General features: G+C 41.9%; 1 protein-coding gene across 1 annotated transcript; it reads right to left on the bottom strand.

Moving 5' to 3' along the window:
* Positions 1–5338: 5338 nt before the first annotated feature.
* Positions 5339–11827, bottom strand: SMIM19 (small integral membrane protein 19). The gene is made up of 3 exons (XM_053265566.1): positions 11563–11827; positions 8921–9045; positions 5339–7536 (listed from the first exon to the last, which is right to left on the bottom strand). The coding sequence occupies exons 1-3, from the start codon at positions 11733–11735 to the stop codon at positions 7469–7471; spliced, it is 366 nt and encodes a 121-aa protein (XP_053121541.1). The 5' UTR covers positions 11736–11827; the 3' UTR covers positions 5339–7468.
* Positions 11828–12403: the final 576 nt, after the last annotated feature.

The raw sequence follows: 12403 nt of genomic DNA, 5'->3' as shown, positions 1-12403 counted from the left end.
AGAAGCTCTCTAGACACCTGCTTGCTTTCTTCCCTGGTTATTCTATTGTGCCACCCTAGCCCTCGCTTTTGCGGACAGCAGCATGAATAGAGGTTCGCAGCCTAAAACTAGAAGCTTAAAAACAACTTGTGGTTACCGGGAAATAAATAAATGCGAAGGGGAGCCTAGTCTCCCCTCTTCCTTAGAGCTGAAAGGTTGCTGCAGTCCTAGGCACTCTTACTCAGAAGTAAGCCAGCCTTAACTCAGTGAGACCTGATTCTGAGGAAGGCTTATAATCGAATCAGATTAAATCTTTATTACTGTCATTGGCCAGTATACATAAGGTTTAAAAAGAAAAACCTACTAAAGATACAGCAGGGTTATCATCTGTGATGGCTAACCCTGCCCCCACCTCACATTCCTGTAAATAACGTGCCTGTGTCATTCTCCAAAGGAGACAGCTCTGATCTTTGGCACATTTACTTAAAAGTTCTTTTGCATTGGAATTTCTTAGTAAATGCAAGGTTTCCCCTATTACCATCAAAGACTAGATACATGCCTAGCATAAACAGACTGAAAACTGCAACAGGTTCACCCAAGAAAGCCAGAACTCAGACTTGGGGGCACAGTACTAAGGTTGGCTGAGGAGTGGGAGGTGGAGAAACACACGCAAGGGCAGCTCCAGAGGGGAGCAGATAGTTCCTTCAGAAGAGAAGTTGTCCCCCACTTTCTGTTTCAGAAATCTAACGTGGGACACAGCTCATCCAACCAGAAATGCACTTTGCCCCTTCAGTGCCCCCCCCTTTTCCCTTGATGCTGAAGTGGGTTTTCTTTACCATTCTGTTTCAATGGGATTTTCTCCCAACTGTGCACAGGATTGCAGCTGCTCTCTCTCCCCCACCCATCTCATTTTATGGTTCTGGACTGAAGACAGCACTATATATAACCTGACTATTGCTCAGAGGTTCTGTATTTAGTACATGAATTGAGGATTTCTTACAGATGTTTTTTAAGTCTTTTAAGGTTCTACAAGATTGTTTGTCATTAGGGTTTAGCTTCCGGTAAATCTGCCTAGTTTCAGGCTTTACTGCTGCAATCTTATGCACACTTACTTGACCTGCCCTATTAGTAGGTAGTTCTGAGCGCCACCTACTTACTTCAGAATCAGTATGCATAGGAGCAGGTTGTACTTTTCTTCTTTTGGTCTTGTTAACTGTGAAACTGTTTTTCTTGCAGCTTTTAAAGGACCTAGAGAACATGAGCACCCTTTAGGTTTTTAAAATTATTCCTAAAGGGAAGTCTACCATGCCACCATAAACACAGCAAGAATTCTTCCCTTAAAAACAAAAAGATACATGATAAAATGATACCATATGTAGCACACATTTACTCACTCACAATGGCCCATTTCCCCTGCACATGTGGAGCAAAGCAGCATATGAAGAAAGAGGGAGAAAGAAAGAAAATGCAACAAAAAGCAAGAAAAGAGAAAGCAGATGCACAACCAGCAGGGAGAGAAATCAAACGAGCAAGGAGTCGAGGACACACATTGGAGGGAGGGAGGCACACACTCCAAGAACTTACTTGAAACAAGTCCCAAAGAGACTTTAGTGGGACTATCTTTTAAGACAGGGGTTCTCAAGCTTGGGTGTGCAGATGTGATTGGACTACACCTCCCATCATTTCCATGGCTGGGGATGATGAGAGTTGTAGTCCAACCACTTCTGGAGACCCAAGGTTGAGAACCCTTGCTTTAAGACAAAGGAAATGCTTTGCCAATCACACTACAATTCAGTTGCCTGGAGATTGCACTTCCTGTTTTGGCACCATTTTTAGTCAACAGCAATGATACATTCTAGGTGAAAATTATAGAGTTGTTTTGTTTGGCTACTGTCACAGAGTAGCCCTAACATTGGCTCAAGTCTGTCTTTGACCACTTTTGCCAGGAGTTTTCTGCCATTTGCGTTCTAGCTACCTACCAGCTCACTTCATTACCTGAAACTTCTCTGGACACCAAGGTGCTGCCTGGGCTTAACAAGTTGGAAAATGACACTTAGGAGTAACCCACTGATTGCCAAGATCATTTCCCTATTCCAAAGGGAGACCAGGGTGTCTGTGGGATTATGTGCCTTTTCAGCAGGAAAATCCCCCAGAAACATTAGGAATTCATTTGGATCCATAAGCTTCCATGAGTAGAGCATTCACGCCTCCACCCCTATCAAGATGAACTGGGTCAACCTATAGTCCAACCTTCACCAGGTAGTGATCTGTCAATGACAATGACTATAAAAGCCACCTCTTTCACTCCCTTGCTTCAGAGAGAAGGAAAGGAAGGAATTAGATGATAAGCATAAGACTCATGTAGGACATAATGTTTTACTCTTGTTCATTAACCCAAATTCTAAACACCATGGAAGCTATTCCTCATCTGAAGGCACACTTTAGGGGTGGACCCAGGGCCAGCCCTCGGGGTTTTGGCACCCTACAAGATTTTGTCTTTGGTCCCCCCTCCCCACCAGCCAGAAGTGTGGAGCCCCAGCTTTAACTTGAGCTGTGCAGGTTGCTCATTCGCCAGGATGGGAGAGAGCAAGGGGGGGTGGTTCTCACTCACCCTACATACCACCCCCATTCCCCTCCAAGGAAAAGAGTGAATGGGCACTCACAGCAAATCAGACATGTCAGTCGCTGTTTAGAGAGGGAAAGGGAGGCATGTAGTGTCCTTCACAAATTGGTGCCCTTAGAGAACCTCCTTTGAAGCATAGCCGAAGGAAGTACATTCAGCCTAGCCCTAGCAAAGGCTGACCTAAATTTAACAAAGTGAAGAGTGGTTAGATATCTAGCAGCCTGTTTCCCAGCTGGAAGAGAAATGCCAAGGTATAAAGGGGAACAACATCTATTATCAAGGTCAACTAGGCATTGGTATTCAATGTCCTTTAGATGCTGAATGACAATAGCCTTCGCCTTTATAAATCCCAAGGAAAAAATGTAAGAGGGAGAAAACCCCATGCCCAACAATTTATTGGTGACAACAGATAACTATGGGTTAGGGAAGGTATCTCTCCACATATATTGAACATATGAAGGTCCCTGAGGGTCCAAACAGAGTTGAAGCAAGCGTATCAATGAGGCCTCCCAAGCTAGATAGGAGATCGGATAAGAACTGGTCTCCAAACTTAATGCAGTGTAAGATACACTTTTAGGGACTCTAAATATAGCTCTAAGGAATCTAGACTGGACCGATTCGATATCCGAATGGGCCCCTTGGATCCAGATGGCAACTCCGAAGAGCATTTGAGCCACAATCTTGGCTCGAAACACTAGCAAGGCCATAGGTATAAATTGGCTACCTTTCTCATTAAAAAAAGCGCAGAAAGGCATACCGTGTGTTACGGGCCAGGGAAATAAAGCAGGTTAACCTTCCTGCTGGTTGATGTATGTTTGAAGGACAGAAGTATTTCAAGTTACTAATGCTAATGCTACAATCCTATGTACACTTATTGGGGAGTCAGCTCCATTGAACTCAATAGAACTTACTTCCAAGTAAACAGGTACAGCACTGGGCAAGTAAGCTTTTGTAATTGCAGCCACGCTGGCTAACTGTAAGTGAAAATGCAAGTTCTTCTTGCATTTCATCTTCTGTTATGTTAACTCAAGAGTTTGTATACTTCTACATCAGACAATAGCCCAATAGCAGAATAAGGTTTTTTCACTTTTCCATATACTGTACAATTTTAACCAAATATGTCGCCTACACTATATCATTCTGTAAAGTGAACTACCAGATATGTTAGGTCATAAAAATATTAAGATGCAAGCTTGAATGTGCAAGGCAAAACTTAAAAGTCATTAAAATTAGAGTAAGTTCGAATTTCTTCTGAAATATTTGTTTGTAGGACCCATGCAGCATGCAGAAGGAAGCTGGCAGCAGAATAGTTTGTCACTTGTCTCATAAGGCAGCAGTCAAACAGCCCTCAACCATGCAATTACACAAATATTAATCAGTGCATTGCCATGCTTTGTGCATTTATTTATATTAAGTTCACTTTAACAGAGGATCAGAACCATTGTAGAAAAACCATTTTTGTACAAAACAGATTTACTGCATAATTTACCTCCAAGGACCTCAGATCAGTAGCATATGAGAGAGGAGAGCTGGTCTTGTGGTAGCAAGTATGACTTGTCCCCTTAGCTAAGCAGGGTCTGCCCTGGTTGCATATGAATAGAAGACTCAATGTGTGAACACTGTAAGATATTCCCCTTAGGGGAAAGAGCTGCTCTGGGAAGAGCAGAAGGCTCCAAGTTCCCTCCCTGGCATCTCCAAGATAGGGCTGAGAGAGATCTCTGCCTGGAACCTTGGAGAAGCTGCTGCCAGTCTGTGTAGACAATACTGAGCTTGATGGACCTATGGTCTGACTCAGAATATGGCAGCTTCCTATGTTCCTATATGTGGTTGTCCCATTTTATTCTAACAACCTTGCAAAGCAGATTAGGCTGAAATATAGCAGCCTTGCCCAAAGCCACTGTCCTTTCATGACTGAACAGGAATCTGAACCATAGTCCAAGTTCACCTCTATCCAATACACATTTACTACCAGTTGGCACCTTGCAGTCCATGAATCACTTTCTTGGATACTTCTATCAAATGCAGGCCAAGGAGATTTGCAGCTCCACAATGAAAACTTTCCATAAACAAACTATGACCATTTGGGGGAAAGAAGTTCTTCCCTTTCAGTGAGATATTATGTCACATGACATGACTGCTGCAAACCTTATGTCATGCTGCATTTCATAGAAGAGGGTCAGGGTGTATGCTGGATACTGACAAAAGATTCCAAGATTTGATGGCTTGGCACCAAGAAGGGGAAAGGTCCTCACAATCCTCTCTCAAAAACAGCCGATAAACCTTTTATAAGGTATTGCAATTAAATGGGGACTATAATCCTATTCACACATTATATTCAACACTTGTGCAACCTGTGTACACTGCATGCATGTACAGATCTGTACACTTCCTATCTGTACCTTGCATTTGAGTTGGCCTGCACCCAGATTCACTTTTAAAGCAATATGTATGCAGTCATTCACTCAAAAACACGTACATGAGTACAGACAACACACACACACATACAGCAAAAAGTCTGAACAGGGGTTGTGTCTAGTTAATATTTCTTAAGGTATCACTTTGTAAACTTTTGTTGAAAAGCAGTATATATAAATATTTGTTGTATTCGTACCAGCTCTGAAAGAGCAGTTAATATCCCTGTGATGAAACAGATATGAATTTTATACATATATAAAAAGCTGCATTAGTTCTCCATAAAAACACTACTAGCCCAGGAAAAAATAAGTGTCACACAGATAGCTTTAAATGTATTTTACTATAATCAAAAATAAAATACAGAAACATTTTATATATAAGGGCCATGTGGCACATTTTAGGCTAAATCATCCTGAACACAGATTTCACTGTAGCATTGGATGTACAGTAAATAATGATCCATTCCCTGACAGGAATAATATACAATCCTAAATTAGCAAGGAAAAGCTGAAGAACTAGTTTATATACTTTTGTTCTTCAGACATACACAGCATATTCATCTTCAGATATCCATCTGCATCACTTGCCTTCTTTGTTGTACTGAACACAGAAGTTGCTGCAGCTAAGAACTGCTAACTAAAGCTCACACAGTATTGCACCCATGAATGCAGATACAGATTGAAAAACTAAGATGAATGCAGATGGCTCTTGCATCTACACAAGCTATCCCGATATAATGTGAGCATCAGCCTTTGATTTGTTGTCTGATTAGCTCCTTTTAAGACTATGCCAGTGCAAGTGGAAATTTCATCTTCAATGCTGAATTCTCCGGTCTGCACCAGATAATTCAGCTTGGATGTTGAGCTTGCCCAGGAATCCCCTGAACCAGTCATTACATGGTATATAGACTAAATCCATAAAGCTGGACTATTGCACTCTTTCTTCTCTTGTTGCTCTCTAATTATTAGTATGAATCTCCTTAGAGCAGTTACCAACTAGCAATGTACCATTACTGTACCAAAGCATCACAAAGCCACATTAGAAATGTCTTGAAAAATCAGGAACCCTTGCCATGTTTAGGTATTTTAACACATGCTTTCCCTACAAGAGTTTAAACACAGGACAACAGTTCAGAAAAGCAAGGAATAAATGGAAAAATAGCACAGAATGTCAGAGCTATTTAACCCCAGGCAGAAATTTTCTCAAATTTGAACTTTATTTTGAAGTTAGATGCATACTACCCACATTGTGATGCAGTTTATAATACATACATCAAATTCAAGTTCTCAAAACATGCCCAAGTTTTACACATTTCTTCAGATGTTAATAAGTGCCTACATATTAAATTATTCATACTATAAATTATTGTATAGTTCCACTGGCAGTAGCAGCATATGCATGAATATGGACTACTGCTGGTGGATCAATTTTCCAAGCAATTCCAGCTGTAAACACTGCAGCTATGTGTAACAGCTCTTCATTAAAGTGTTAATATTCTATTTAGAAAAACAGGAAGAAAAGCTTCCCATCACTCAAAGAATTTCAGCTTTACTACAGACTTAATCCAAATCAGACTTAATTGCTATTTTAAATGTTTAGTTATCACTAGGACCATGACCTACTTTAGCACAAGTGCTTTGACTTTGAATAGCTTAGCTCCATTAAGGTCTGTGGTCACAGGTAATCTTAACTTGCATGGCTTCTTAAAAAACAAACTACATAGAATTTAAAAGAAAACAAGACAGAATTAAAATAGAATTAAAAAGATTAAACAAGACTGAAGACAAGGAATACATTAAAATAAGCAAAGAGTGAAATATTCATGCCTGTGGAGTCTCCACCTGAAAGTGTGCAAGCATTCTGGCTTACTTGGCTGATGGAGTAGTCTATAACAAAACAGACATGGTAGGCATAGTACTGCTATTTGCACTACACACTTTCTTTGGATCTAACAGCAAGAAATGCATCACCCAAGATTTTAATCTCTTCTTCTATATTTTGTCATCTAAACAGTAAATTTATTATTTACTGAATCTCCCCTAATATAGGTTCTCTCTCACAGCTGGCACCAGTCTATTGACATGATTGTGGCACACAAGGTACTATCTCATTTCTCTTGCAACCACCAATGGGAACAATTGCAGCACCCATACTGAACATCTCAGTACTCCTGTGAAGTCCTGGTTTTTATAATTTATAATACAAGCTGGAAAACAGGACTGAGATCTATTAGACATTCATCCAATTTCAGAAAACATTTCAGGTGCATTTAAATAGGACTGATACTGAATATAATAACTGTAGGTTAATTTTGGGGTTGGTGGTGGGGTTTTTTGTTTTGTTTTGTTTTCAAAAACAAACTATATATCATTAAAATTGCATTTAAAGTAATCAGATCTCAATTGTCCTGTTATCCTCAGCACAGTTTCTTGACTTCAAAGATTCAAAACTTCATTCCACCAAAAGCTGAACACTATCAGTCTGTTTCTGTGGCTGCTGCTGCTGGTCATACTTCCTTGCTAGAAAAATAAATGCATTTAGATGTGTTTATCATCTTACAGTAAATTGCAGATATTTATTTTTCCTAGAAACATGTAATCTAGTACAAGCTCATTTGGATCTGTTAGATATGACACTGAAGGACAATTTAGCAATATTGACAAATTGGTCTTGTGTCAGAAATGCTAGATGTCTACTTCTAGCCCTTAGTAGGTTAATTATTTTAAGTAATAGCAGCAATAAGCACACGATGCAATAACACAGCAGTTAGAAATAAGTTACAAAATTATAGCCAGAACATGTGATCTTGCTCACTGCACGGGGGAAGAGAAGTTAAGCATGCAACAGAAGTACACTGAGCCAGTTCATCTGTGAGGCTCAGAAGAATTCTACTTCTAGTTCTGGTTAAGAATAAGTTAGGATTGCTCATTACATTAAGTTTTCACTTCTTGGCCTAGAACTTCTCATTGTGCATCAGTCTGACAGAGAATCTCCAGTCTGGAGAGTATTCAGACCCACCTCTTTAGATAAGAGGGAGACACATACTGGAATACAGCTCCTACCCCTGGGCTGGAATTCCCATTTCACATCATAATAAAGGGGACCACCACCCCACCCTCAGAAACTAATGAAGTAGAAAAAGATGCATCAGATACATCAAAGATGAGCAGTGTAAGCTACTATGAGCTTGTCTGGCCATTATGAAGTGTGGGAGCAGGATCAGAGTCCACTTCAAGTCTGTTCAAACTTTGTTAGGCAAAGTGTGTCAAGATTCACCAACATAGTATATGAACTGGCAACTTCAGAACACCTAATGGGATTTGTCTACACTCCCAACACAACACACTGCCTTCTGTATCTTCATATTTCCAATACTACAGCTGTGATGCGTTATCCCTCTGTGCCATTGTGTAAGGAGAGAACGGAGTTGTGCTTTCATAAGCTAAAATACATTTCAAGCCATGTTCCATTAGGATTCATATCCTTCCCCACTCCCAGCATGCAGGAGCATCTCTTCCTAACTGTCAAACCATTCCTCTACATGCATGAATACTAATATTTCTAGTGAATGTACAGGAGAGGCGAGAGAACCACCCCACACAATAAGGCAGAGAAACTCCTGCATGCTGGGCAGGGGGAAGGACATGTACACTCATGGTGTATACATGTCCTCATTGCATATAGTGGGCCGGGCAGACAAGAGTATCACCTGAATCGGCTCTTCCTTGTATCACTTTCAAATTACAAGCCCTTTGAGACATGAACCTGTCTTGTCATTATGTGAAGCACCATGCCTGTGGATGGCATAAATAATAATATTCAAAACAGAGTTGCTTTTATTCTTTTTTTTTTAATGGATCCTGCCCAGATCTTTAAGGTCTCCGAGAGCAAAAACATACTTACCGATAGAGTACATCTCTAACTGCTGTCGCAAACGAATTTTTTTCACGCTGTCATAAAAATTTGGCTCAGCTGGTACTTCTACAGTTGGAGGTAGTGTAAAAATCCTCATAATCTTCCTTTTATTTCTGAAGTTAAAAGGACAAGTAAAATATAAATGCAAATAATGGGCCCTTTCCTCTGCTTGCATGGGGAAAGTGAGGTCATCAGTTAAAGACCCACTCTATGGCACTATGGACTTAAACTTAATGACTGAAGCATTCAGCTAGTGTGGCCAAGGCCACAGAACAAGAATTAACTTCTACTACTTTAGCCAGCAAATCCTACCGTTACCACAGGATACAACTATGTTCACACATGTACAATCTGTGTATGCACACACAGATCTGTACACACATACAGTTAATCACATTCTGTTCAATGCACATACAGTAGAACATTTCCGACCTGTACTCTGCATTTGGAAGGGCCTATACCCACATTCACATTTAAAATGAAAATATGAACAGTGTAATTTCTGGGTAGTGCTGATGTCATGCTGCAGTGTAGAAGCAGCTAGAGCCAGCCCATAGTTATGCACACTCTTAAATGTCTGACAGGCATGGCAAAAAGCTATTGCTGCTTCCCAAGGGACACTCTGCATCTACTTCCCGAGGCCTTCAACACGAGTAACTAGTGTAGTATAGGAACAGAGCTTGTAAACCAGCAGCACCCTGGTTCAGATCTCAGTGCTACCATGTACTCATTTTATCATCAAATGTTTGTGAAGTATGGGGATGGGGAAGACATATGTATAAACATTTACAACACATTTTTCAACATTTTGAGGGGTACAATCATCTAAGATTTAGCAATACAATATACACTTTTAAAAACCCATAATAAGTATTTGTAAGCCATAAATCAGAGCCCATCCCAATCTCTTCCCCACCAAAGAAAAAAAGAGAAACATAAAATAAATAAATATGAAACAAGAAGAGGGAAAGGGAGAAGAGGAGAAGAAAAAAGGTTGCTCTGCTCCTACACTGAAAATAGGTTCAGAAACTCAGACCAGATTTTGTCACACTTCGAAAGAGACATTCTTTTACAAAAAAGGGGACATTCATACACTGCTGGGTGATCAATTTAGAGACCCAATTTTCAATATCCAGAGATGTTTACATTTCAAATTTTGGAGAATACATTTAGCCACAAGAAGGGCTCTAGTTAGCCCTTCTGTATCGGGTTGTAAAACCGGTAAAATAAAAATAGGATCAAGGAGATATGTTCTCTAGAAGAACTAAGTTTAAACAATCAATTATCTCCAACAGAAATATCCTCTCTAATAAAAGGCTTGGTGTCCGTCCGTGGACGGACACCAAGCGTGTGTCCGTGCCTCCATGGCCTGTTCTGCGCATGTGCGGAGCGCATGGCCAGAAGGAGCCAGGGAGGCAGGACCGCCAGCACCCGGCGGCCATCTTGGGCGGCCAGAAGCGGCCGCCCCGAAGAAGCCGGGTAAGCGGTGGCGGGGGACACTGGCCAAGGCGGCGGCAAAGCCGCCGCCTCGGCCAGAGGAGGCGGCGCGGCCGAGGAGGCGGCAGAGCCATGGCCGAGGCCTGGCCGTGCCGCCACTTACCCGGCTTCTTCGGGGCGGCCGCTTCTGGCCGCCCAGGATGGCCGCCAGACGAGGCGGCAGACAAAACAATGCGGCGGTGGGCCCGGGCAGCAGTGGGCCAGGCCGGAGCCGCGGTGGGTGGCGGGCCCAGCCGGAGCCGCGGGCGGCGGTAGGTGGCGGGCCTGGCCGGAGCCGCGGGCGGCGGTGAGTGGCGGGCCCGGCCGGAGCCCCGGGCGCCGGGGGGTGGCGGGAGAGGGAATGGCGGCGAACGTCTGAAGCGCAGAGCTCCACTAGCGCCCGTTAACCAACGGGCTACAAAACCACTAGTAGCTTTATAATTTAGAAACAAATGTAATAAACCTGCCCCTACCCCTGCCCCTCCCTCCCCACACTTCCAGCAGTTATCAGATTCAGTAATACCCAGTTGAAAGAATCTGACTGGGGTCTAAAACGAATAAAAAAATTATTTTTGTTGCAGATGCACAAGTCTCAAATCATATAATAATGTACCAGTTTCACCAGGAATCATGTTCCATTGGCATTACAAAATAGGCACAGTTCTAAGCTCCATTTAACTTTTTCAGAATCAAGTGAGACTGCTAGATGGGCTCTAACAAAATAATATTATGAGCAAGATTGGACTCTACAACAGAATGATTAAATTTATTTATTTCTGAAACCTGAGATTCACTATGAACATCAGAGTCAAACCACTTAGAAAATCTGTTTTGACTGGAAATACAGTACTGACAGGCCGCACTACATTTGAAGTTAAGCTCATCCTGTCATATATGAAATGGCTTCTGTTTCTTTAGCAGAAGATTTAAGCTGGAATAGAAAATATTATTATTGACCCAGTTTAACCAGCACACAGCTCTACCAGCAATGTTTATCCTAGGTTACTATGTGCTCATTAGGCAAGCCCTCTCTGTGTCTCAGCCCCACACTGGCAATACAGAGGATGGTAACACTGGTCTAGCTTACAGAGTTGCTATAATGATTGCAAGGTAATGCACGTGAAGCAGTTTGAAAAGTCCTTAGAGGTGCCCACCTGCGCGCGTACACTAAGAGGGCCAGGCTGGCCAGCACCGCCAGCAGGTAGACGTTGGTGGCTTCGTTCCAAGCCTCGTGGACCGAATAATCCATCGCGGCCGGACCTCCCCCACCACTTTCACCCAGTGCGCCTCGAACAGCAGCGGCGGCAGCCCCCGCAGCACCGCCCATGGTCGACTCAATAATAAAATACGTCCAAAGATGTAGCCAACATAGGAAGCCGGGTGGCGGCGATGGGATGACGTCACATTCTGCAAACGCTTCCGACCACGACCATTGAGAAACACAAAGACTAGAAAACACCAGAGTGAACGCATCTCGTGCCTTGAAAGAGAAATTCTGGGTTTTTATTGGAGCTTTTGTAAACCCCTGCTTCTGAAACGGAAACATCTACTAAACCGGAAGAATTGCCACTAGATTTTTCTATCTCTATGGGAAGGAAGGCTTGCTCAGAGGTGATATAAAAGCCACAGTAACGACCTAAATAAGATATCACTCAACGATATAGGGATGGTATAAAAGTCAAACGGAAAGGAAGGGCAGGACTCGGCTTTTCTACATAAAATTGAGACAAAAACAGCGGAATGTGTTAAAACAATAAAAACGTGAGAACAATATTTTAGACTTTAACCTCTTTCCAACCATAATTCATCAGAACGGACAGAACGGACAATTGCTGAATCATGATTATGCAAAACAAAAAAAAAGTTGAAAAAGTTAAGAGACACATGAGAGTATTTTGGAAATGGAAACAATCCATCAAAATGGATTATTAAAATGTTGATTAATGTCCGCTGGATTAATATGCCACTAAGGTTGGACTGATGTCAAACGATATT

The sequence above is a fragment of the Hemicordylus capensis genome, chromosome 6, assembly GCF_027244095.1.
Source record: "Hemicordylus capensis ecotype Gifberg chromosome 6, rHemCap1.1.pri, whole genome shotgun sequence".
Classification (NCBI taxonomy): domain Eukaryota; kingdom Metazoa; phylum Chordata; class Lepidosauria; order Squamata; family Cordylidae; genus Hemicordylus; species Hemicordylus capensis.
The sequence above is the reverse complement of the archived record's forward strand: the minus strand, read 5'-3'. Positions and strand labels throughout refer to the sequence as shown.

Coding starts and splice junctions, on each gene's coding strand:
- SMIM19 (XM_053265566.1), bottom strand. CDS start 11,735: ATGGGCGGTGCTGCGGGGGCTGCCGCCGCTGCTGTTCGAGGCGCACTG. Junction 9,046..11,562: donor CTCTTAGTGTACGCGCGCAG/GTGGGCACCTCT, acceptor TTTTAACTTCAG/AAATAAAAGGAAGATTATGA. Junction 7,537..8,920: donor GTTAGAGATGTACTCTATCG/GTAAGTATGTTT, acceptor TTATTTTTCTAG/CAAGGAAGTATGACCAGCAG.